At 44.4% G+C, this 24,599-nt stretch overlaps 3 protein-coding genes across 3 annotated transcripts; all 3 read right to left on the bottom strand.

The window, feature by feature from the left end:
• On the bottom strand, positions 56–4,546 carry LOC8070604. The gene is made up of 5 exons (XM_002454070.2): positions 3,729–4,546; positions 3,227–3,470; positions 886–991; positions 716–787; positions 56–612 (listed from the first exon to the last, which is right to left on the bottom strand). The coding sequence occupies exons 1-5, from the start codon at positions 4,125–4,127 to the stop codon at positions 411–413; spliced, it is 1,023 nt and encodes a 340-aa protein (XP_002454115.2). The 5' UTR covers positions 4,128–4,546; the 3' UTR covers positions 56–410.
• LOC8056474 lies at positions 9,512–10,401 on the bottom strand. Its single transcript, XM_002454071.2, has one exon. It carries the CDS (start codon positions 10,269–10,271, stop codon positions 9,669–9,671), a length of 603 nt encoding a protein of 200 aa, XP_002454116.1. The 5' UTR covers positions 10,272–10,401; the 3' UTR covers positions 9,512–9,668.
• On the bottom strand, positions 11,542–15,707 carry LOC8056475 (isocitrate dehydrogenase [NAD] regulatory subunit 1, mitochondrial). The gene is made up of 4 exons (XM_002454072.2): positions 15,004–15,707; positions 12,778–13,017; positions 12,336–12,414; positions 11,542–12,071 (listed from the first exon to the last, which is right to left on the bottom strand). The coding sequence occupies exons 1-4, from the start codon at positions 15,535–15,537 to the stop codon at positions 11,797–11,799; spliced, it is 1,128 nt and encodes a 375-aa protein (XP_002454117.1). The 5' UTR covers positions 15,538–15,707; the 3' UTR covers positions 11,542–11,796.

Genomic DNA, 24,599 nt, shown 5'->3' on the forward strand with positions numbered 1-24,599 from the left:
ACAGAATACATTGTCAGCATGTCCTGTAAAATTCAGAGAACTAACAGGATCAGTATTTCCAAGGAGCAGTCATGCACTTATGTGAACAACTTCACTACCAATACAGCGATACTCAGATTGCACACTAAAAAATACCATCTGCGGCTGGAACTTCTCAAATACACAAGGTGACAGTTAATGGCTAAACTGGTGACCGTTTGGTTCTCTATGGTAGACTTTAACTCCTATTACACTTTAACACCCCCAACCAAACACACCCTAAGCTACTCCCTCAATTCCAAATTATAGGTTGGTTTGGACTGTCCAGGTACATCAGCAGCGCACAACACTAGTGTACAAACACATACTCTTTCCTACTCCCTCCAATCCAAATTATAAGACATTTTGGCTTTTTAAATAAGAGCCTCTGATTATGAACCTGCTGGTGATTCATTTTTTGCTGCTGCCCTTCTCCTGGTTAGTGGCCCCGGGCTACAAACTATGTCTGGAGCTCTTGCTGGAGTCGACTCTACCTTCCTTCTCGTCGCTGATCCTGGAGTCGACTCTGCCTTCCTTCTCGTGGCTGATCCTGGAGTACCTGGGGCGGTAGATTTACTCCTATATGCCTTCTTCCTGCCAAGGAAAAAGTTCTTATTCAAGGCATTCTGGGAAGTGCAACATGTAAGGAGCAAATGAAAAGGTAAAATAAGGATTTGGGAGCCAGCATTGGTCAAACCTCTTTGGTTCAACAGAGCCTTGTGGTGCAACGTTATTGGAGCATGAAAGATTAATTACTCTTTTCTTCTTCCTGCATATTAGTGAGCAATGTAACAAATCAAAAACATGTGAGCAGTATAACCAATTGTTGCAGTAAGGGGCGAAATTCTTTGCAAAGTTTTAGATTACCTGCTCTCAGTGAGAATGGGAGGAAGGTCACGAGCCATTTTCTGTTTTTTGATACTAACTTTTTTCATTTTAGACTCTCTTGAAGCTTCTTGGCGCCCATTCTTACCTACATAAAGAACAAGACGAATTTAATAATAGAAAAAGAAGTAGCAGTAACTATCACAACAAAAGTACTCCCTACGTTCCAAATTATAAGTAAATTCTAGCTTTTTCAGGTAAGTTATTTTTGCTATGCATCTAGGTATAGCTGTCTACACTCTAGATGCATAATAAAAACTACTCCCTCCATTCCAAATTATAAGACATTATAAGAATCTTGGAGAGTCAAAGCATCTCAAGTTTGACCAAAATTATAGAGAGAATTAGGGGATGTTTAGTTCCCCTTTTATTCCAAAAAATTTTGGATTTTGGTCCATTATTTTGCATAATGGAACTAAACACCATGCAAAACTTTTGGCAAAAAGGTGGCTATTCTCCATTTTGGATTTTGGCCTCAAGAGGCCAAAAAAAGCCCAAAAGAGCCTCAAGAGGCCCTCATGAGGGCAATAAATTCTGCATTTTGGATGGAATTAAACATAACCCTGAAAGTTTGGGCATTTTGCATTCCATCATTCCAAAGTAGTTGGTATTTTGCATTTTATGGGGAACTAAACACCCTCTTACAAAGACTTATGACATTAAATAGGTATACTATGAAAATATAATTAATGAAGAATCCAATAATACTTGGTTGGTATAATAAATATTATTATCTTATCATATAAATTCTGGTCAAACTTGAGATGCTTTGACTCTCCAAGATTCTTGAAATGTCTTATAATTTGGGATGGAGGGAGTAAGTATCTAGAAAAGCAAGAGCGACTTATAATTTGGCATGGAGGGAATAGTGAATATTGCATAATGAGCAAAAATAAGGCCTATGTTCACCACGAACGTGCTGCCACCATGTAGTTTCTTCGCATGAATTTTCCAATCGCATTCCTTCTCCACAGACCATGTACCCATTATCTCTATGCAATAATTTGGATGGAAACTCTGTTTTGATGGCCCTTTGCTTGAAACATAGGATCAAATATCAGAAAATGTGGAGCCCTTGTCAATTTCTGAGATGTCTCATTATATATAGTGTGAAGAGCTTATACAGCATCAGCACAAGGGATTAGCAACCATTTCAGATGAAAATCTACAGCCTCATCATTGATCATCCTGTTTTCCCCTTCTTCCTCATTATAATTCATATCTCCTCTAGAGAGACCAAATGTTGTATCTACAAACTCTGGCTCACCTGGCCATATACAAGGCCATCATCTGCTGCAGCCTGTAGCAGTTCTCATTTGCCAATTGAAGTAGCAGCTCGTTCCCCTCACCATAACTCGGAACTTGCATGTTGAGTCATTACTCAGTTGGTCTCAATTTTATTCACATGCTCATGCATACCAGCAGAGGTCACAAACTTCAGATCCTTTGAAGCCCTTAGGAAAGTTAAAAGATTTTGATGAGTGGCAAGTCTAACTGTGATTGTTGTTGTCAACATACCAGAAATATAGCTCACGGTAGCTTGCCCAGCAATAGTATTAGTATGCATATTTCCTGACATTTCACCGTTGGCTCCAATTGCAAAACAGGAGCGAAATAAAGACTAACAGAGGTTTAAAAATGACAAATCCTCATAGACCTTTGGACGGTATTTAAATGAATATAAGCACTTTCAGTGGTAAAATCCCAGCTGGGTGATTTTTCAGAGGTAAAACTGAATTTCTTATTTCTAAACTGCATCAGTTCTCAAAGTCACAGGTTGTTACTCAGGATCCTGGTCTCATGGACACGACAGAGATGGCAAAATCTCAATGCCCAATGGAGTGGTACCAGGAAAAGAAACTGTGCATATGGAAAAGCTAAAACTTTCCTGATCTAAGAGCATCTCCAAGACCTACATTTTCTTCCAAAAACTTGTAGTTTTACAACTCCTAGAAAAGTATTAAGAGAGAAAAAAGAAGACAATCTCCAAGAGTTTCTAATAAATTATTTCTAAAAAATTAAATTTAGGTCCCACGTCTATTTTTTGCGGCTTTACGCGTGAGGGCGTCGGTTTTCCCAAGTTCCAAAAAATTAGGAGCTGATATTAGGAGTTGTTGGAGATGCTTTTTTTTGCAATCTTCCTAAAAATTCTAAATTAGGAGTGTGTTTTAGAAACAATTGGAGATGCTATAACAATTCAGTTGTAATACCACCAGTAAACCTTTTTCAAGACCATGTGCCTACTAGACAGTCACTAGTCATATTCTAAAAGTGCAGCATGGCATGAGCAATTTAAATTAGGTAAGTGCCTAATTTTCAGTACCGTAGGCAGTCTTTTCTCCTGGACTGCACAGCCCCTCTATCAGCTCCTTTGGGTTGCCGCACCACATACTGTAGGCAGTCTTTTCTTCTGGACTGCACAGCCCCTCCATCAGCTCCTTTGGGTTGGCGCCCCACAACGGCGGAACACATGAATCAAAGATGGCTGGCTCAGGATCATCGCAAAGCGCGTTGACCTCATCGCACCATTGCCGAGCCTTCTTCAGGAACTCTGCCTGCGTGTCGACCTGCACAGCCACCCGTAGCCAGGGAAAGTTACTAATCTTAGGCCCTGTTTGGTTCCCTTGTTAAATCTTAGCTAGCTAAACTTTAGTCATTTAGGAGCTAAAGTTCCAAACACATTGACTAAAAAAAGCTAAAATAGTTTACTTACATAGTCACCCAAGAGTAGCTAAAATAATTTTACCTAGCAAGGGGAACCAAACAGGCCCTTAATCTGATGTAGGAAAGGCGGAAGAAGGGGCTGAGCAAGCCAGGCGACCTACCTGTGCGAGGAGGTCGTCGAGGATGGAGGACGAGGAGGCGGCGGCGGCGGCAGCAGCAGCGTCGGGCTGGGACGAGGAGGGAAGGGAAGGAGCCGGTGGCTGGGGAGCGGGGAGCGGGGCGATGAGTTCGGAGGCGAGGGCCTCCCAGCGGGCGAGGTCGCGGAGGCGCTTGTCGCGGAGGCGGAGGAGCGCGCGGCGGCGGCGGCGCAGGCCGACAGCCTTGGGGTCGCGGCCCGCCGCCAGCTGGGTGGAGGAGGAGGGCGCGGAGTCGAGGTGGACCCCCCTGGCGACCTTGTAGACGAAGCCCTCGTCGTTGCGGATCTCGTACTCCTGCTCGACGTCTCCGCCGCCGCCGACGCCGCCGCTGGGCGCGCCCACGGCCTCTGAAGCCGCGGGCATGGGAGGGGCAGAGGGGGCGTGCGTGCAAGGATGAGGAGGAGGAGGAGGGTGCCTCGGCGGCCGTGCGGGATCTGGTGGTACGCGGGAGCACGGGGAGCAGCAGAAGGAGTTGGGGATTTGGGATTTCAAATTTTGGTTCTGGGGTTTGGGAAGGCAGGAGCGCGGCTGGACGAAGATGTCCCCGCTCCGGTCGGCTGATGAGCAGAGTGGGCCCGTTCGTTTACACAGGAATCGGTGGCTGGAGAATCCACCCCAAACGAACGAGGCACATAAAACGTTTGGTTTTGATGCCAAGGTTCCAAAATCTGTAATCCGCTGGACCCCGGCATCTTAAAAGTCCGATGCCATCTGAGGAATGGCTAAAGCCTTGTTTAGATATGAAAAAAAATTGGATTTTGTTACTATAGTACTTTTGTTTGTTTGTGGTAAATATTGTCTAATTATAGACTAACTAGAGTCAAAAGATTCGTCTCGCGATTTACAGTCAAACTGTGTGATTAGTTTTTGATTTCGTCTATATTTAATGCTTCATATATGTACTGCAAGATTCGATGTGATAAGAAATCTTGAAAACTTTTTGGATTTCGAGGTGAACTAAACAAGGCCTAAGAATAGCATTTCTACCGAGATGCAACAAGTTTTGTTTATTTTGCATTAAATATGTGCAGAAAAGTGATATGAATTGAAGAAGTGATCTATTATTGGTGCCATTACTTGCACATTGCAATATCGTACACTGATTTAGGAATCTCCACGCGCTTTTGTCCAATAGATCAGGGTTGGATTGTTTACATCATGTCAAAAGAGAGATAAGATATCTCGTGTGTAAATTATCAAACTGTCAACGCCTAATTTCTCAATTCTCCAACTTTGCATGAAGGCCCAATTTATACAACTACACACTGTATTACCTCATGTGGTGTTTGGCACACTACAAGAATCCTGTGATTTTTTGACTTTCTATTTATGTCATTACATATGAAAATAATGTCATAACATAAGAGTTGTGATAATTAGTTGACAAAAAACTATATGTCAAAAAATCACTGTCATAAATGGATCATATGACGTCTGTATATTTTTTGTCATAAGGTATGACATTGGTTATTTGTCAAGACCTCACCACATGGCAAATTGCCACGTAAGATGAAAAGCTGACATAGCGATGACATGGCACAGAAAAATAAATGTCATAAAATCAATTTTGGCCTATTGAAGCCCATATAGCAACCAGGCACTTCATGGGCCACACAAACTCTTTTTATGGGCTGAAATTGTTAAGTTCATTATTTTTTTCTTTTTTCAAACCCATATCCATTTTGTTAATTGCAGTCCATTCAATTTTTTAGCACTACAATTTCAGCCCATCTATTTTTGCAGCTCACTAAATTCAGGCTTTTAATTTTTTTACATATGTAAGCCCACAAAATTCATCCCGGCTCATACAAATCATAATATAGCTCATACATCATAGAATTTAGCCCATACAACCTATACATCACAGAAATCATCCCATACATCACACAATATTATGTCCAAATCATCGGTCTTACAATTCAAAATTTTCTCAGCAAACAGAGTACTCGGACTCGGATCTGGCCGGGTCGCCACGGTTGCTGAAGAACTAGCCGCGTCTTGGCTCGTACCCGGGTTGGACGGGTCGCCGAGGTCGGGAGCCGCGGGACCGCAGGGCCACGCACTGCTGCCGGCCGAGCGCCGCGGTCAGCGAGCAGCGTGAGAGCCAGCTGCAGAGCCCTCGGGTGCGGGCGTCACCACGCTCGATGCTGCGCCGTGCGCCTCTCGCCCGCGACCGCGCGTGAGGGAGCCGCTCGCTTGAGCTGCGCACCGCGTCCGCAGAAGGGGCCCGTCGTGCCCCACGCAGGCCGCCACGCGTGGGCCGACGCCGTGCCGCCCCGCCGCTGCGTCACACGCGCACGCTGGCCGCAGTGTGCCGAGCTCCGGCGGCTCGCGACAGGCGCCGAGCTCTCTCTCTCTCTGTGTAAACTGACGGCTGAGAAATGGGAGAGAAAAGTGAGACTGAGGATAGAAATTTAGGGTTTCACCCCTATTTTTATGGGAATTTTTTGTCTCAATGAATCGTGACCATCGATTTTGTTTGGACGGATGAGATGAGCCTGTGCTAGGGTTTGCTCCTTGATGGACCGGCTTTTGGGCTCTGAGGGGAGTTGGGCAGGCCTCCCAAGCCAGCAGGCTGCGCGCGCAAATTTATTTTCTTTTGTTATTTCCATCAACATTTTATATGTTAAGTAATTTTATGATTAGTTTAATTTTGTTATAAGTTTATTTTTTACATATATTTGTTCACTGAAAATTATTTATGATCCACCCTGTACTTTTAAGATGGTCTCTAATTAAATGGAATCAACCAGAAATTTAATTGGAGATTTAAGTTCATAATTAATTCTGAGCAACATTGATTTAATTTCATGCTTTTAAGTTACATCTTTTACTAAGACATCTTTTCTGTACAGTATTGACTAACACGTTATTTTTTATGGAATGGCACAGGCGCGTGGCCTAAATTAAAAGCAACAAAAATTAGGCTGAGAAAAAAATAGAGAAAAAAGAAAAAAAACTACCCACGTGAAAATTAGACATGTCAACATGGACAAGAATATTTTAAAATTTTCCAAAAATATTTTTTTGACACCCAACCTATGTCAATATTTTGTACATTTATAAATTAGGCCTCATGACATAGTGACTATTGTCATAGTATGCAATTAGAATAGTTCTATGACATCTATTATGACATCCAGCTTTTTTATGTCACTAGGTCAAAATGCCTATTACAGAATGTCATAATCTGGATGATATAATGACATCACAGTCTATTGTCATACTAAATATGTTAAAAAATCATGCATTTCTTGTAGTGGCAAATGGATGAGGTAAATAATGGGTGGATTAAGGCTTCTTCCGGTCCAACTCACTTCCAAACACCCCTCATAATTTTGGCCCCTAGATGAATGGGTCGGTCAATAATAGATACACAATGAAGGTAGGAGACAACCATCCAAGTAGAAGATCGTTATAATCAAAACTGCTAGGGGAGATGAAGATTGACTATATAGTTTACCATATGTAACACATAAAAGTCATGATTTCATATTTTTCATAACATAAAAGTTGTTGCAGGCAAAAGTATTTTTAACTAACCTTTTCACTTTAGTCATTTTTAAAGGATAGTAAGAGCTTTTGCAACGATTGTTTTTAGATGGGAAAAATAAAAAGAGGTTTTAGTACAAAACAGCTACTCGACAAAGCGCTTTAGCCGGTATAAAAAAACACCAAAAACAAGATAAAAGGCCTGAAACCACCCTCAACGAAATAAAAACCGACTACAACGCAACCCACTAATGCCTAACAACCCCTTAGGCAGCAACAAAAACTGATAACTATGGTGACTAACTCGAGATTGTTGTAGGAACCACTGTCATGTTGTGTTGGTTGATATCATCCTTGCATAAACTAGCTACTTCTCTTGGTCTTCTTGTCTTCTATTGGAAAGTTCTTCTATTACGCTCTTTCTAAATATGCCACCAAAAATAATAATGATTCCATCAAATGTTTTCTTTGTTGCCTTTGTCAAAAGTGGCTTGACACTTTCTCCAGTAATTATAAACAGAGCCAGATTGTTTGATATTCCTAAGATGAGTGATGTTGCACCAACTTTTGAAGAATCGCCAAGCCTCCTTTGTGAAATTGCAATCCTTGCACATGTGTTGAGGCGTTCCAGGCTCCGTTCCACAAAACTTACATAAAAGGTCATATGGCTGTTCCTTTTGATTAAGTTATTCACAGTTAGAATCTTCCGATGTGCCAATGTCCAGACAAAGAACCCACACTTAGGTTCAGTCCGTGCTTTCCAAGTTGATGTTAATCTTAATTTGTTGTAGGGCCCCCTAAACTGCATATTGTAGGCACTACTAGTCGTGTGCTCCCCATTTGTTGTCCACCGCTATCAAATATTACCCTCGACCCCACTATTTCTTGGTATTTGATGTATTGCCTCCCAAAGATCAACATATTCTCTGAGTTGAACAGCTTCGGAACATTTCTTCAGAGCAAGTATAATACAGGTTATAAGCTAGCTAAATGTTAAGGTGGAGGATAGAAGTAAAGAGAGAGAGAGGAGAAATAGGCTCTAAACTCACAACCGACTTTGTACAAGAATCAAGAAACTCTATAAGCAGGGTATCCGTAAACACTTAAATGGGCTCTTAAAGGAAGAGAATAATCCAACAAATGTGTAAGAGCCTTAACCTACAATGGAAAAAGCTAAACTTACATGCTAATATGCTTATCCATCCTTAAAACCATCACTTTTAATAAAACTATGAAATCACCAAGCGCCGGCTGCTTCGAAGTTCGCTGTAAACTATAAAACCGTCACTTTTGAGCGTCGATGCCATTGTGGACTGAGGGCACTCACAATGCAAGACTCTATCATAGAGTCCAAGACACTTAATTACATATTATTTATGGTATTTTTGCTGATGTGGCAGCATATTTATTGAAGAAAGAGGTAGAAAAAATAAGACTTCAAGTCTTATTTAGACTCCAAGTCTACATTGTTCGAGGGATGTAAACTCAGCAGCGAAGTTCGCTATCTCATTCATTTGCTTTGATTTCGGCGAATGGGCTTGTGTACTACCGTCTACCGGCTTTCCCTCCGCTAAAGTAGAGTGAACTGTAAACTGAAACTGAAATTCCGAAGCATTTGGTCCAGAAGAGAACCAAATTGTCGAGAGAGAGAAGAAGATGGGGCAGGTTCGAAGCCAGTGTTCTGGAACACAACTGTGAATTTTGCACCTCCTTGACAAAAAAACTCGATAAGGTTGTTGAGCTTGAACTTCATGCATCAGCTAATGTTTCTATACGGGTACAATTCCAATTAACTCTGATTGCAAAGATATACTCTAGATCACAATTCACAACAGAAGCAAAAGCATGTACATTTTTCATGTAGGAGCAGATGTATACTATATCACAACAAAAGCAAAGCATATACATTTTCATGGAGCAATGTATCCAGTTTCTCGGCTCAGCATGGAACAGCATAGACCAGAGCCTTAAATCTGATTTGATTCAGTCACAAAAAAAAAATCTGATTTGATTCAGACTCTGAAATCTACCAACCTTGGTAGTCAATACAATACTGTTCGGCTGGCTGTTTTTTTTTTTTTTGACTGATGTTAATTTGTTTGTTGAGAAAAACACAAACTCAAGCGAACAGAGTGGTCGGTGATGGCAACTGAATAAATGCACAAGCATTGACAACCATATATCGGAAGTGCTCGCAAAAAAAAAACCATATATCGGAAGAACGTAATCCAAGCAAAATTGGCTATGCGGCAGCAAAATCTCACATCAGAACTTGATAACTTATATTGCATGCCATTGTAATTGGATCATACTTCAACTCATAACCAGAAACAAGTACAAAATCGTCGTCGAACTAACCACTGTGAACTCAACGCCACCACAGATACAGAGAGATCGAGAGGCCTGCCGGATTCAGTTTTCGAGTCCAGGCACCTGCATGCGTCGGTTGGCCTCCGACTTCTTGCCGCCGAGGAACTCGTCGGGGACGACCTTGAGCTGCTTCCGCTTCTTGGACTTGGCGATCTTCTGGATGGTCTTGGGGTTGGTGACACGCTGCAGCTTGGTGCCCGTGCGGAGCACGTTCTCCTGCTTGCGCTTCTCCCGCTCCTCGCGGGCCTTGCGCTTCGCCACCTTGTTCTGCCGGATCTCCTCCTTGAGCTCCGCCTTGCGTTCCTGGTACGCGCGCTTCAGCGACTTCTCGCGGACGCGCTGCTCCAGCGGGGTCGGCTTCCGCGACACCACCAGGGCCGACGCCCGCCGGGTGCGGGGCTCCTTCCACCGGCGGCCCGACACGCGCCCCGCGATGACGCCGTCGTAGGTGGGCTGGCCGAAAGAGGCCGGCTTCGAGGGGTCGGAGAGGGAAGGCATGGCGCGGAGCTTCGACGGCCGGGGCGCGTCGGCGTCGAGGTCCATGGAGTCCGCGGCCGCCGCATCGGCCTCCTCGCGGCGCTTGCGCTTGCCGCGCTCGCCGCCGAGACCCTCATCCAGGTAGCGGAAGTCGAGATGGGAGGCCATGGGAACCGGTCGGGTGCTTTGGTGGTGGCGCGATTTGGGAGGAGAGGGAGGACGAACGAGGAGGCGGCGGCGGGTTTATTAGGGTTTGCGATGAAGAGGAGCAGTGGATGGCGGCTGGCTGGATGGGCCGGGCTGGGACGAATACAAATTTGTCAGCCCGATTTGCCAATGCCGGTGTTTCCTGATGAGACGGGGGCTGGGCACCAGACTATGCCAAATGCCACCCAGAAATATAGTAAACTTGGATTCCCTAAAAAAAAACTTGGAGTGTATAGAATCTCTTGTATCGCTATCTCGAGATGTGCCGTTTTTGAGGTGATGATAAGGATAAGGTCTGCACATGTATTCATAGAGATAAGTATGTGTTGAGCATCTGCGTCTGTATTTGTGAAATTCGCAAAATAGAATTTTGAAGCATACATAAAGTCTTCATCCTAGAAGATTGACCAAAAGTAACTCGAGATGCATAGAATGGTAGTAAACGGGGATTGTATAGTTCATTATATATTGATCAATAGTTCAACGAAGACAAAGGCATGCTTTCCTCTTAAGGCCTTGTTTAGTTCCGAAAATTTTTGGAAAATGGACACTGTAGCATTTTCGTTTGTATTTGACAAATATTATCTAATCATGGACTAAGTAGGCTCAAAAGATTCGTCTCGTCAATTTCGACCAAACTGTGCAATTAGTTTTTTTTTGTCTATATTTAATACTCCATGCATGCGTCTAAAGATTCGATGTGACGGAGAATATGAAAAATTTTGCAAAATTTTCTGGGAAGTAAACAAGGCCTAAGGGTGAAAAAAGATAGTTTCCTCCACGGCTCCACATATACAAACTACACCCACTCCAATTTATAATACATATTTTAACATATCCCAAATTGCACTTGGCCGCATTTGTTTTATACCACATTTTTTATGATTATAAATTTATTGTTACTGAATAGTTCATTTGATTACAAATCCAACCATACAATTTCATATTACAATAGCTAAACATTACTGGACAAATTATTAGTCAAAGACTGTGAAGCTTTAACCTTAATATGCGCATGACACACTGGACTCGGAGGGAATGCTCTTAGTTTCAATGCATACAAAAGGAATACTCTTATTCAGGCTTTCAGTTTAAGAGTTAACAAGATGCAACCAACGCAAACAGCAGTTGGACGGTAAGCACTATGAACCAACCAGACAAACAGGACGACAAAGGTCGCGCTCCTGATCACGAAATACAGAAGGATACATTAGCATGACAGCAACCAGCAAGCCCAAAGGAGAACTGTTCCATATTTTCTCTTATTTCCGGTTAAGAATTAAGGTCACAAAAATTTGCGTAAAAATTAATACTGAGTTTGCTCAGTTCTTCCAAACCCAAGCCAGGTCAGAAACGAGATACCTGAAGATTGTACAACGATTTGCCGAACAAAATGGTGATCTAAACCTACGAGGAACAAATATTTCGTCAGGACTAGTTACCTAGTCCAAGAGAAAAAAAAATGTATTAAACACACGGTTGGTCTTCAACCCAGTTTGGCAATGACTGCATCTGTGACTTCCTGGGTGGTGCTGGTGCCGCCCAAATCTTTTGTTCTGTACTTGCCTTCTGCAATGACACGCTTAACTGCAGTCTCCAGCCGGTCAGCAAATGATGGAAATTGCAAGTGCCTCAACATCATGGCAGAAGATAGCAGCAGCGCAACAGGGTTAGCTCTCTTCTTCTCCACAATATTCTCATTTCCAACATTTCCTGCAGAAGCACCTTGCTCAAAGATAGCATGGTCCTGACCCACATTACCTGAAAAGATGCAGCAAATGAAGATTCACAGGCCTTCTAAATTCGTATACTGCATCTGCTCAAATATGAATACTAAACTTGCACAATCTTGCTACACAAAACTCATGGGAAAGATTAACAGCAGTATGAAAAAAAAACACATAGATGCATGCAGTAAACGAGCCAAAAAAAATTAAATAATGGGTAGATGCAAATACAACTTTACACAAAACCATGCATGCTATTTGCACGTGTAGGATTCGTGAATCATAGTTAAAACTCTACCTCCAGGCATGACACCAGTGCCTCCAGCAATACCTGCAGCTACATTAGCCACCAGATTGCCATAAAGATTTGGGGTGACCTATAAAAGGAACCAAAGAAAAGTATGTTCAAACTCCACAGGTAATCTAACTAAATCATTTGAAATCTTCAGATTATTCTGGAAAAAAACCTATAGAGCAAGAGAAAACAAAGGAAATTGTTAGCTTGGCGATACTAGGAACTAACATGCTTTTGTATCACATTTGCAGAGCATAGTTCATTTGGTATTCAAATAGTCCACAAAAGACAAGTATAAGATTGTAGGTATATAACATGTGGCATATCCAAGATCATAAAGACAACAGGTGTTGTACTTTGCCTTTGTAGAATAAGAAAACAACATCAAACATCACCTATAGGTGAGAAACTGTGTCAATTAAGTTACAAGAGTGAATACACGTACCATAACATCGAATTGTTCAGGCTTTGCAACAAGCTGCATACAACAGTTGTCCACAATGATTTCATTATATTGAATTCCAGGGTACTTCTTTGCAACCTCACGGCAAGACTCCAAGAACAAACCATCAGCAAGCTTCATAATGTTGGCTTTATGCACTGCTGTCACTTTCTTTCGATTGTTAAGGTATGCATACTCAAAAGCATACTTGGCAATTCTTTCAGAGCAAAATTTTGTTATCACCTAGCAAATAAACAAAGTGATAGTAAACAGTAATGACGTGAAATATTCTTTTAAATGAAAAAATAGAAGGAGCAGCAATATTGTATGCACTTTACGATAGATATGGGCATATGGCATAGTGGGGAAATTCGGCATGCCATAAGAACGTATACTAAAAGAACTTGCAATATGTTCCAACAACAGATACAGTTTCGTTGAAAAGGCACTCATGTAAAGAGAGGTTTATTACACTGCAACTTGTAAAATGTAGGTTTCCGAGATATCTGGCTTTTGAGCAACGATAACCCAAAGAGTATTCGCTGCCAAGTCAAAACAGGGTACCATAGTCAACCAGTATTACAAAATTTAAAAAATTAAACCAATACTTGGAGTTTAGGCCCACCATTCATAACATCAAAGAGAAATGTCATGGAAAAAACTAAAAAATCAAGTTAACAAAAATATACTGGGTATTTTTGGTAACTTTCTAAGGTTATTACATCAACTAGGCCATAAATCGGTCTACATACTAGGAACTCCAGTCCCTATCTGTTACTACATCATTGACAATTCAATGGGGTGTATGAACGAAAAACACTTAATACCTCTTTGAAATTTATATTTTATTAATGAAAAATTACATTCTACTCCAAAAATAAACATAGAAAGTTAAAATTGTATCCTTTTATTAGCTTGACACAGAGAACTTAAAGAATAAGTTGATGCAAGTTATCTTTAAACTCTAACATGCATGTTATGTGCTCAGATGTCAAATTTTCATTAACAAAGAGTAATGGCCATTAAATTTGCCGTTACAGTTATATCCAATGTTTCAAAAAACACTAGGAATTAGGCAGGCGGTCAGGCACTACCTAAGGATCCTAGCCGATTGGATTTTTTTCTGATCAATTAGAGTGATGTCATATTAAATAGAGAAGATATGGCATATTAGAAGAAAGATCTTGACATTATCACAGGTCCATGATTTCCATGACCATACTTCATCTTCATCCATCTCCAATAGTCCCATTTTATTTCATAGATCAATACCAAACTTGCTCTAAGCAACCCCCCCCCCCCCAAAAAAAAAAAAAACAAACTAACTAGGCAAAACTCCTACATGCTAAGCTTGGTAGTGCTCACCATTTTGTGAAATAGATATTACAAAGATAGTTATAAATGAACAGAAAGACTCTTGTTATTGTAGTAACGTGGCTACATAATCTTCAATACAAAATTTCTTTATGTACAGATTAATCAAAGATTACTAATAACAATTAATATTCCTTGAGCAAAATATATCACTTTCACTGTTTCCATACTATCAAGAATGACAGGGATAACATACACCCTTCACAAACATCCAATAGCTTTATAGAAAACCTATAAATTATAAGTGCATCTCACTTAACTTGGGGCTACACTTAAGCAAGTCACCATGGAAAAAAATATATGAACTATCCAATGACATCAATATCTCAACCTCAGATTCACAGCAAGTAGATCAGCTTGCTGGACACATAAAAAGAAAGTAAACTGCCAAAAATGCATCAGGTTTTTCCGTACAAAATGCAGAAACACATTGATTTCTCAACAGAATGCCCAAATGCACCGGTTACTATATTTCAAGATTCAACCTCCATTAACCTACCAATGAGAAACACTAAACAAGTATAGCAAGCATGTCAATCTACCATCGTATCTATCATATAAGGGCCACCGAAAAAGATTGCAAATCAATTTTCCTAAATAAAATAAAAAAGACTGCTGATTCAACTTCCTGATGCAATTCTATCATCATGCTTGCGTTCACCAGTGACCAGCCAATCCGGAGACTAGGTGTGTATAAGTATAACTCTACCAACAATTAGACCAGTAGATTCAATAACTGACACAGTATCTATAAGCTTGGCACATTTAGCCGTATGCACATATTAGCTGCCAGCGTGCCACACACTGCATCAACGAAGCTATTACTTGTAGAGCAATACATGGAATTCTCCATACCTTGAGACTCTCAACGACACCAGGAACGACCTCATGCTCGAGCCCCGAGTACTCGCCCTCAGTGTTCTCCCGAATGACCACGATGTCCACGTTGTCGTGCCTGGTAGGCAGGCCAGGGAGGTTGAAGCAGTTGACCAGCGCGGCGTAGAGGTCGAGCTCCTTCCGGAGCTGCACGTTGAGGGAGGAGACACCGCCGCCGACGGGGGTGGCGAGGCCGCCCTTGAGGCAGACCTTGTTGCGGCGGATGGACTCGATGACCTCGGCTGGGACCGTTGGCATGTCGCCGTGGACCTCGTACGTCTCAAAGTAGACCGGCGCGTGCATCGCCTCCATCACCTGCCGCACGGCGCCCGTGACGAGGGGCCCGATGCCGTCGCCCGGGATGAGAGTGACGCCGCGCGGGGCGCCGTCCCCCGGGCGGGGCATGTAGGTGACGGTGCGGCGGGGCGCGGCGCCGGCGAGGGGAGTGGAGGGGGAGGGGGAAGGTGACGGGGCGAGGAGGCGGCGTAGGAGAGGGGTCGACCGCCGCGCCATGGCCGGGGACTAGGCCGCTAGGGTTTCGGGGTGGATGCGATCGGTGGAGGGGGAGCGAGGAGGAAGGCCGCGGCAGCGAGGATGGCAGGGACAGGGAGAGAGGCCAGGGGAAGAACGGGCCGACAGGTTTCCGCGTTTTGCTGGGCTCCAGCTCGTTGGCTCGACTCAGCTCATCATCAAAACTGAGAAAAACGTAAACGCTAATACTCTGGCTCAACTTTTGGACCGCGATTGATATAGAGTAAGAGCTAATTGCTAATTAGCTATTAAAAAATAGCTAAAATTAAGTCACATTTTCTACATCTCAGTTTTGAGTTGAGGATACCCTTTAGAAGAGGTACTTTCCATCTCCACGACCTCACCTCTCTCTCTATCTCTAGCAACCGACGACCACACCGCTCTCTCCTCTCCTGGTGCTCGGCAATCTCCTCCCTGTGAGCTCTTCCCGTGCCCACCGTGGATTCGGCGAGCCAACTCTGATGAGCGGATTTTGGTAACAGCATGGAGGCTTCGAGCGGATCCAGCGAGGTATGTCCTCCCCCTAGATCTAAGAGTTAGTGTTCCGACGAGCTCTTCTTCTCATATTTCACAACTCCGGCGGGTTTAGAAAAAGGAAAATAGCTAAAATCAAGTCACATTTTCTACATCTCAGTTCTGTGAGTTGAGGATACCCTTTAGAAGAGGTACTTTCCATCTCCACGACCTCACCTCTCTCTCTATCTCTAGCAACCGACGACCACACCGCTCTCTCCTCTCCTGGTGCTCGGCAATCTCCTCCCTGTGAGCTCTTCCCGTGCCCACCGTGGATTCAGTGAGCCAACTCTGATGAGCGGATTTTGGCAGCAGCATGGAGGCTTCGAGCGGATCCAGCGAGGTATGTCCTCCCCCTAGATCTAAGAGTGAGTGTTCCGACGAGCTCTTCTTCTCATATTTCACAACTCCGGTGGGTTTAGAAAAAGAAAAGTTTAGGGAAGAGGGAGGTCGGTCTGGCAGTGGCGATGATGGAGGGTGGTTTAGAGGCCTTGACGGCGGTGGAGGTGGCCGGGTGTAAGTGCATTCGCCCCCGGTGTGGGTTTTGATAATTAATGACAATCAAATTAGGAACTAACATGTCTATCAAGTGTAATCTACAGGTGTTAGTTCATTGATGGAATCAAACAAACACATTTGGTGATCACAGCACCCCCAAAATTTCTTCATATAAGCGACGTTTCAACTCAAGAAGCTACCTAGTTTTATTTCTTGTTTGAGTTATAGGAAACGCCGCACTATCAAGAGGGATGCAAATTGAGTCGATGTGGGGGTATAAACCCCTATACCCTCACGGGCCTATATGGGCCGCACCATCAGAGGTGGCTCGGCCCACAAGATGAAGACGTGCGGCGCACGACTGGTCGGCGTGCACCGCAAGGCTACAAGATTTTGTACCAAATAGGATACTTTGCTTGTAACTCTGTCCCTTCAGGATATATAAGGAGGGGCAGGGGTCCCCTAGAGGACAGACCATATCACATCATATTATCTCTCAACACAATCCAATACAACCAGACGCAGGACGTAGGTATTACGCCAACTCGGCGGCCGAACCTGGATAAAAAGTTTGTCCGTGTCTTGCGTCACCATCGAGTTCGTAGTTTGCGCACCGTCTACCGATAAACTACTACCGTGGGTATACCCCAAGGTAGACTGCCGACTAGCTTTCGTCGACAGTGGCGCGCCAGGTAGGGGGTGTGCGTACAGCTCTCCCGACGAACAAGATGGCCATCATCCCCGACTTCGCGGCCATGGCGGGCGACTTCACGTTCAACGTCAGCCTCAACAACTTCACCGCCATGACCACGGAGGAGGTGTAGATCCGATCTGCGCCAACCACTTCTTCATCGACGTCGGCGGCGGCTTCAACCACGCTGGCTATGGTTTCGACCACACCAGCAGCGTCTCCGACCACGCCGACAATGCGTCACCTGCTTCCCTACTACAAAGAGAGGCAGATCGACGACATCGATCTGCTCGGGCTAACGACCAAGTTGTTTGGCCTACTTGCTCTGACCACCAGTCGCAATAATAATCGCCGCGAAGAACGGCGCTACGACAACCGCGACCACCGTCACGATAACAAGTCCAAAAGCTCGAGGGCCAGACAATTTTGTCGTCACCGACCAGACTTTCATCCAAAGATAAGTACACTTCTAATATCTTATTTATTTTTGGCATAATATTTTTTATTATCCTTCAAAACCAACTTTTTGTTTAGCCACACTAGTTTTTTCTCCTACACGAGCTTTCCAGAGCCGGTACTGTCTCCGACTCCTCCCTACACGTGCACGAGATCCGCCCTCTGCGTTCCGGGTGGTCGGCAGTAGCTCTCTGGCGAGGCTGGCAATCCCACGCGTGTCTAGGTTCCGCACCTCATGCTGATTGTTGGCTAGACCAGAGCTGGTACAAGCTCTAGGATGAATTAACTACTCGTGCTAATTTTATAATAAAAAGTCTAAAACTTATCTCAGTGCTGATTTTTTATCTAGAGTTTATTTATACATCATGTACTACCTATTTTCTCTATATTTATTTTTCAGGAGTTTGGCCCAGTCGACAAGCTACGCTCGGAGACTCGTCGACTATTCCCTACGCTGTGCCCGGGGACTGCTCCGACCACCGAGCACGTTTACGTTCCCAACCACGCTCGGGGACTTGTCGACTACTCTCTATGCTATGCTCGAAGACTGTGCCGACCACCGAGCACGTTTACGTTCCCAACCACGCTCGGGGACTTGTCCACCGGTCCCTACGCCGTGCTCGGGGACTGTGCCGACCACCGAGCACTATACGCTCGGGGACTGGTCGACCAGCTCACCAATTTAAGAGCTTGGGGACTGCACCGACCACCGAGCACTATACGCTCGGGGACTGGTCGACCAGCCCACCAATTTGAGAATTCGGGGACTGTACCGACCACCGAGCGTTCTATGCTTGGGGACTGGTCGATTAGTCTATTCAATTGCATACGAGCATGATATGCTCGGGGACTGGTAAATTCAATTTTTTAGACCTTGCTACAAGGCTCATACTTCGCCTTCCAGCAAGCTCGGGGACTACATCGGTACGATGCATCTGGCGATGCATCTCAGTTTCAGAATTTCTTTGAGGACTTTTCTTTTGACCCTGGCACCACGTGCCTACGTCACCTACTACCAGGCTCGGGGACTAAGTGGGCACACTTCACCTTGCGGTGAATTTGCTTGCTTTTTTGATGTTTATACCTTTCAAAAAAGTAAAGTGGGCACACTTCACCAGGAAAGAAATCTTTTTTAATTTAGAGCACCATGCATTCTTCGAACAACCTGCTTCTTCGATGTCAATGTTGATCAACTGTCTTTTGAGTTGGTCAAAATACCGTTGCAACTGTTCGGGCAACTTTCCTGTTTATTGAAGACGTCAAGCCTCACTGATCGGAGAAGCTCAAGACGGCGTGTTACATCATAATACATGGTGCTCGGGGACTAGCTGTGGGGGTATAAACCCCTATACCCTCATGGGCCTATATGGGCCGCACCATCAGAGGTGGCTCGGCCCACAAGATGAAGACGTGCGGCGCACGACTGGTCGGCGTGCACCGCAAGGCTACAAGATTTTGTACCAAATAGGATACTTTGCTTGTAACTCTGTCCCTTCAGGATATATAAGGAGGGGCAGGGGTCCCCTAGAGGACAGACCATATCACATCATATTATCTCTCAACACAATCCAATACAACCAGACGCAGGACGTAGGTATTACGCCAACTCGGCGGCCGAACTTGGATAAAAAGCTTGTCCGTGTCTTGCGTCACCATCGAGTTCGTAGTTTGCGCACCGTCTACCGATAAACTACTACCGTGGGTATACCCCAAGGTAGACTGCCGACTAGCTTTCGTCGACAGTCGATAAGATGAGGATAAAGGTGCTCAGGTCAACTTAGGTCTTGCGCTTGAGAGACACACTTGCACACACGAACTTCTGGAAAGTTCCTTCTCTGCCAGGGTGAGCCGGTAGTACCGGCCCTCAGGGCCGGTGGTACCGGCAGTGCCAGCTCTACTCCTGAGTTTTGCGAGAAAATGAACTAATGGTAGTACCAGGCTTTGACCGGTGGTACCGGCTACCGCCGGTGGTACCGGTGAAACGCCGGTAGTACCGGCAGGCAAAAATCCCGCAGAACTCATGTTTTGCGAGATTTTGCACTGCCGGTGGTACCGGCCTTCCACCGGTAGTACCGGCGCTGGCCGGTAGTACCGGTAGGCCTTTGTCTCGCATCTTTCTCAGCTTTCTCATGTTTAGATCTGGGGACGCCGGTGGTACCGGTGTTTGCACCGGTAGTACCGGCCAGTGTTCTGTACTCTAGTATAAATAGCTCTCTCCTCTTTTCTAACCGTTGGCTTGCTCATTCTAGCTACTCCACATCTGAGAAAACAGTCTCCAAGCTTTGGCTCACCCACTCTCTCTCCCTCTTGCTCCTAGACTTCATTTCTTGAGAGATTCGAGCTAGAGAAGTGAGATTAGAGAGTTGGGAGCATCGATCTGCGACTTGAGCACTCCGTTCCTCGTCTTGCCGGTTTGGTTTGTATTTGTTACTCTTGGGTTATTGGAACCCTAGCCGGCTAGGCGTTCTTGGTGGTTACCCGTGTTGACTCATTTGTGAGGGCACCCTGAAGTGTTTGTATTACCCTTTAATTCTTAGTGAAAACATCAAGCTAACCTTTGTGGTTGCTTGAGGAGGAGACCTAAGTGGTCAGACCTTAGTGGTCACCTCAACAATGGGGACGTAGGTACTCCTAAGTGGAGATTGTCGAACCTCGGGAAAAATACCTTGTCTTGCTGTGGAGGTAGCTTCGACTATCCTTGCTTGTGTTCTTTGTGTTCCTCTCTCTCTTACTTCTTTCAACAGGTAAACAAAGGTCGATCTACGTTGTGGTGAAGGATTAAGCTAAGGGGACTCCAACAACATCCTCTTCTATACTCAGGAAAGTGGGGTAAAACTCAGATCTGAAATCTAAGCACATTATACTCAGATTTCGTAGCTGTCTTAGGGAGTCGGTAGTACCAGCAGTTTGCGTCGGTAGTACTGGCTGTGTGACACCAGTAGTACCGGCCCAAACTGTCGGTGGTACCGACAGGCATTTGACTTCCGCAACTTGAGTTTTTGAGTTTCAGGTTTTTAAGATACGCCTATTCACCCCCCCTCTAGGCCAATTAGATCCTTTCACCGGGGCTGGGGCATCGTGGCCGTTCATCGGAGTTGGAGAAGAAAAGCGACGACGAGAAGAGAGAGGAGGATGAAGGCCGCCACCGATGCGGTAGGATCTCGCCGGAGCTCCACGGCTACGCCCATGGTGGCATAGCTATGACGATACCGTACCGTGCCGCGGTGGGGCAGTAGGCGGCAGTGGGGCCATTGAAAAGTCCAAATGGCTAGAGAGGGTGAATAGCCTATTTAAATTTTCTACAAACTCAACTGGACAAGTTGATTAGTAAAATAAATGGCGAAGCTATTCTAGCACTAGCACAACTAAGCTATGCAAGCCACCTACACAAGTCTAGCAAGAAAACTAAACACTAAGTCACAACACGAAAAGCACGACTAGAGGCTAGCTACACTCTTAAACAAGTATACTATGTTAAACAAGCTAAACAACTAACAAGATATGCAAGTAAGTAAAGGAGTGGAGAGTGATTATTATACCAACGTTGTAGACTAGAAATATAACCAATCAATCACTCACAATCACAATCACAATCACAAGAGAGAATCCTCGGCAAGAGATGACACAATATTTTTTACTGAGGTTCGCTTTTCTCGGCAAGCTAGTCCTTGTTGTGGCGATACACCCACTTGATGAATCATGAGCTAATTGGCAATTCAAAGTCAAACCCTCAGTGGGTGCCGCACATCCACTCTAAGATGGGGATCCTCCAAGCCACGAGCTATCCACTAGAGTAGCCAAATTGCGATCTCCCGCGAGGAAGGCTCAAGAACCCCTCACAAATCACTTGGTGAGGCTCGAAACAATCTTCGATCACGAGCTCAACACATCCGCTGCTCCAAGCCGTCTAGGGTATCGGGAAACATCCTAGAGTAACAAGAAATCCGCAACAAACTCAAGGATCAAGTGCCACTAGATGCAACTCTCAATGTAATAGACTTGAATCTCACTCAATCTCACTAAGATTAACAATCAAGCAAGAAGATAAGTGGAGAGAGTGTTCTCTAGCTCAAAGTATATCTCAAGTATGCCAAAGTGCAAGAGTAAACCTCCCAAGGCCGACCACTTTCTATTTATAAGCCTCCTCAATAAAAAGAGCAGTTGGCTCTTTCACGGACAAAAATTGGGGCCACCGGACTCGCTGCAGGTGAGCCACCGGACGCTGGAATCCTGTGTCTGGTGCACAAATGACAGCCATGTGTCACCTTTTGAATCTCGCGCGTCGATCTCTAACAGTCACTTGCAAACCACCGGACGCGGTCAAGTGGGCACTGGACGCGTCCAGTGCACACCGGACCAGTATGTAGAGAGCATTGCAAAGAGCAAGGACACCGGACGTGGTCAGTGCACTCTCACTAGACACACCGGACCCATACGCAGAGAGGGGTTTTTCGTGCGTGATCACCGGACGTGCTCCTGCGTCCGATGCCACGAGCGATTCTGCAGTGAATCACCGGACGCTCAACACCGACTCGCTCACGTTACTGTGCGTGTGTCCGGTGAGTACACCACAACAAGTACCACTCACCGGACGCACCGAGCGCGTCCGGTGCAGCTTTCGATGCTACAAGGACAACGTTTCACTGCTGCAACTTCTCCAAACTTTTCACCGGCGCAATAGAAAATATGCGTTTCATTTTCTCAAAAGCGTTGAATCCCGTCTCGCAAGCTCGGCGGGAGGGAGAGAGGAACCCAACCCTTCTCTACCCTAGGAACTCCACCTCCTTTACAAATATGCTAACACAACCAAGTGTCCACTACCAATGTGCATGTATGTTAACATTTCACAAATATTTTCATCAAAGAAGTTAGGTTAGCACTTTACTAGATCCTAATGCATATGCTCAAGATATGGACCTAGTAGCACTTGATTCGAGAGATGACCATGATTTTCCCTCTTAATAGTCGGCTATCTATCCTAAATCCGGTCAAACACTTCTCTACCCAACTTAGACCGGTAAAAAATCCTATGTTTATACCTTTGCCTTGATCACTTAACTCTTTGTCTATCATCATGATCTCCACTTCATGTTTCATCTATTTGTAATCATGTGGCCATCTTTCCATGCCACCTTGCACCTTCATCACATGTGTTGCTATGTCTAACTCAAATCACTTAAACACAAGGCATTAGCAACTTGGTGTTATTAATTACCAAAACCCGACTTAGGCTTTCAGCCATAGCAGCATGTTCCCGTCTCTGGAAATAGAAATGTGATGTATTATTTTATAATGTGGGAACAAGGGCATTCATGTTTCCGGAACGTAGATGTTTTCGAAACGTGGAACATCGGAACAGGAACTTGGGCCATGTTCCCATTTTCATGACCGCTAAGAGCAAGCTAGTGAACAGTGCATCGTCAGAAACAGGATTAATACGTTATATTCTAGTATTAACTTAGTCAAATCTAATTGTATTCACTACATATAATACGTTATATTTTAGTATTAATTTTAGAAGTCACAAAGCAGTATATTTAAGCACGAATGAAGTATGCCTTCAATTTGCATGTTTTCCTGCTATGCCTGTGAAGCTGAACCTTTTTTTTAACATCACTGTTAATTGGTTGGACAAGAGATTTTTTTTTGATGAACTTTGAACTAGAGATTTAGTTAAACCTTAGGTTCAAGTCATCCTCAACTCAAACTTGATATCAAGGTCCAAATTCTTGACTTGACGTAGATGAGATGTCCCCATGGTTCATAGAGGTAAAGTAAGCATCTACCTTTATGTGGTTGGTCGTTTGTTTGAAAAGCCATGATTAAAAACACTGTTCACTAGCGGCCTAGTTCCCGACCATGGTTGTGATAGAAAACATTACTTAATGACTGTGCGCTTATGATCACCTCCAAATGGACATTGAACTCATACAATACATAGTACCCGATTTCCAATCACACTCGTAATTGTCAAAAACTTGGCCCATGCTGTGTGCATATAGAGTTCTCATCAAGTCTTTTTTTGACAAGAACCACACAGAGCATATATTAAGAGCAGCACAAGGCTGCAATGATGTTTACAGAAGGCAGGTCTACTCAAAGAGGGCCACGAGTTGGCCTATTACATTGTTGCTTAAGTTGATGGCTACTGAACTCTGCGCCTGTCTAGCTAGAGCATAAGCAGTGGCATTAAGCCTTCTATTTATCTTGTATAAATGGGCCTCCATTGAACGTGAAATGTTGTTGTAGAATTGGGTATAAGGCTTTATGTGCCATTGAGGAGGATTTGCTTGATCCTGTTTGTGCAAAAATTGCACAAGCTGCTGGGAATCTAAAAAGAAATTGCAAGAGTTGATTTGTAAAAGCATTAACCATCTTTGCCCCTAGAGCCAAGGCCACCGCCTCTCCAATGAGCACTGAATGGCAGTTGAGGAGTTTAACCTTAATGTAGATTGCTTGCGCCGGCTGAACCTAAAAATTTAGAATAAACACCCCCAAGCCAGCAGTAAATGGAGAACCTCCTTGGTTATCGGGTACTGCAGAGACATCCACATAGCATCTTGAGTCTGGGAGGAATGAAGGATTGATGCATCATGCATGTGTAGCTCTCCTGATTGTGTTGTAACGTGGTGGCCTGCAAAACAGAAGAGTGCATACCTGATATCTGACTGAAGGCGTGGAAGACTGGTGGATGAGCCTGAATGTGAGCCATGTAACCTGCAACAGTCTTATGGAGCCATCACTGTCTCCTCTATGTATAACTGCACTGTCACGGTATCTTCGTTTCCAATGACCGTCGGAAGGTAGGACACTCGTCTCCGACCTTCGGCTGTGTCAACAATGGCGTTTTCCACCTGTGGGGGCTGGGGGCGAACGTTCTAGAATC

This window comes from Sorghum bicolor, chromosome 4 (assembly GCF_000003195.3).
Source record: "Sorghum bicolor cultivar BTx623 chromosome 4, Sorghum_bicolor_NCBIv3, whole genome shotgun sequence".
Classification (NCBI taxonomy): domain Eukaryota; kingdom Viridiplantae; phylum Streptophyta; class Magnoliopsida; order Poales; family Poaceae; genus Sorghum; species Sorghum bicolor.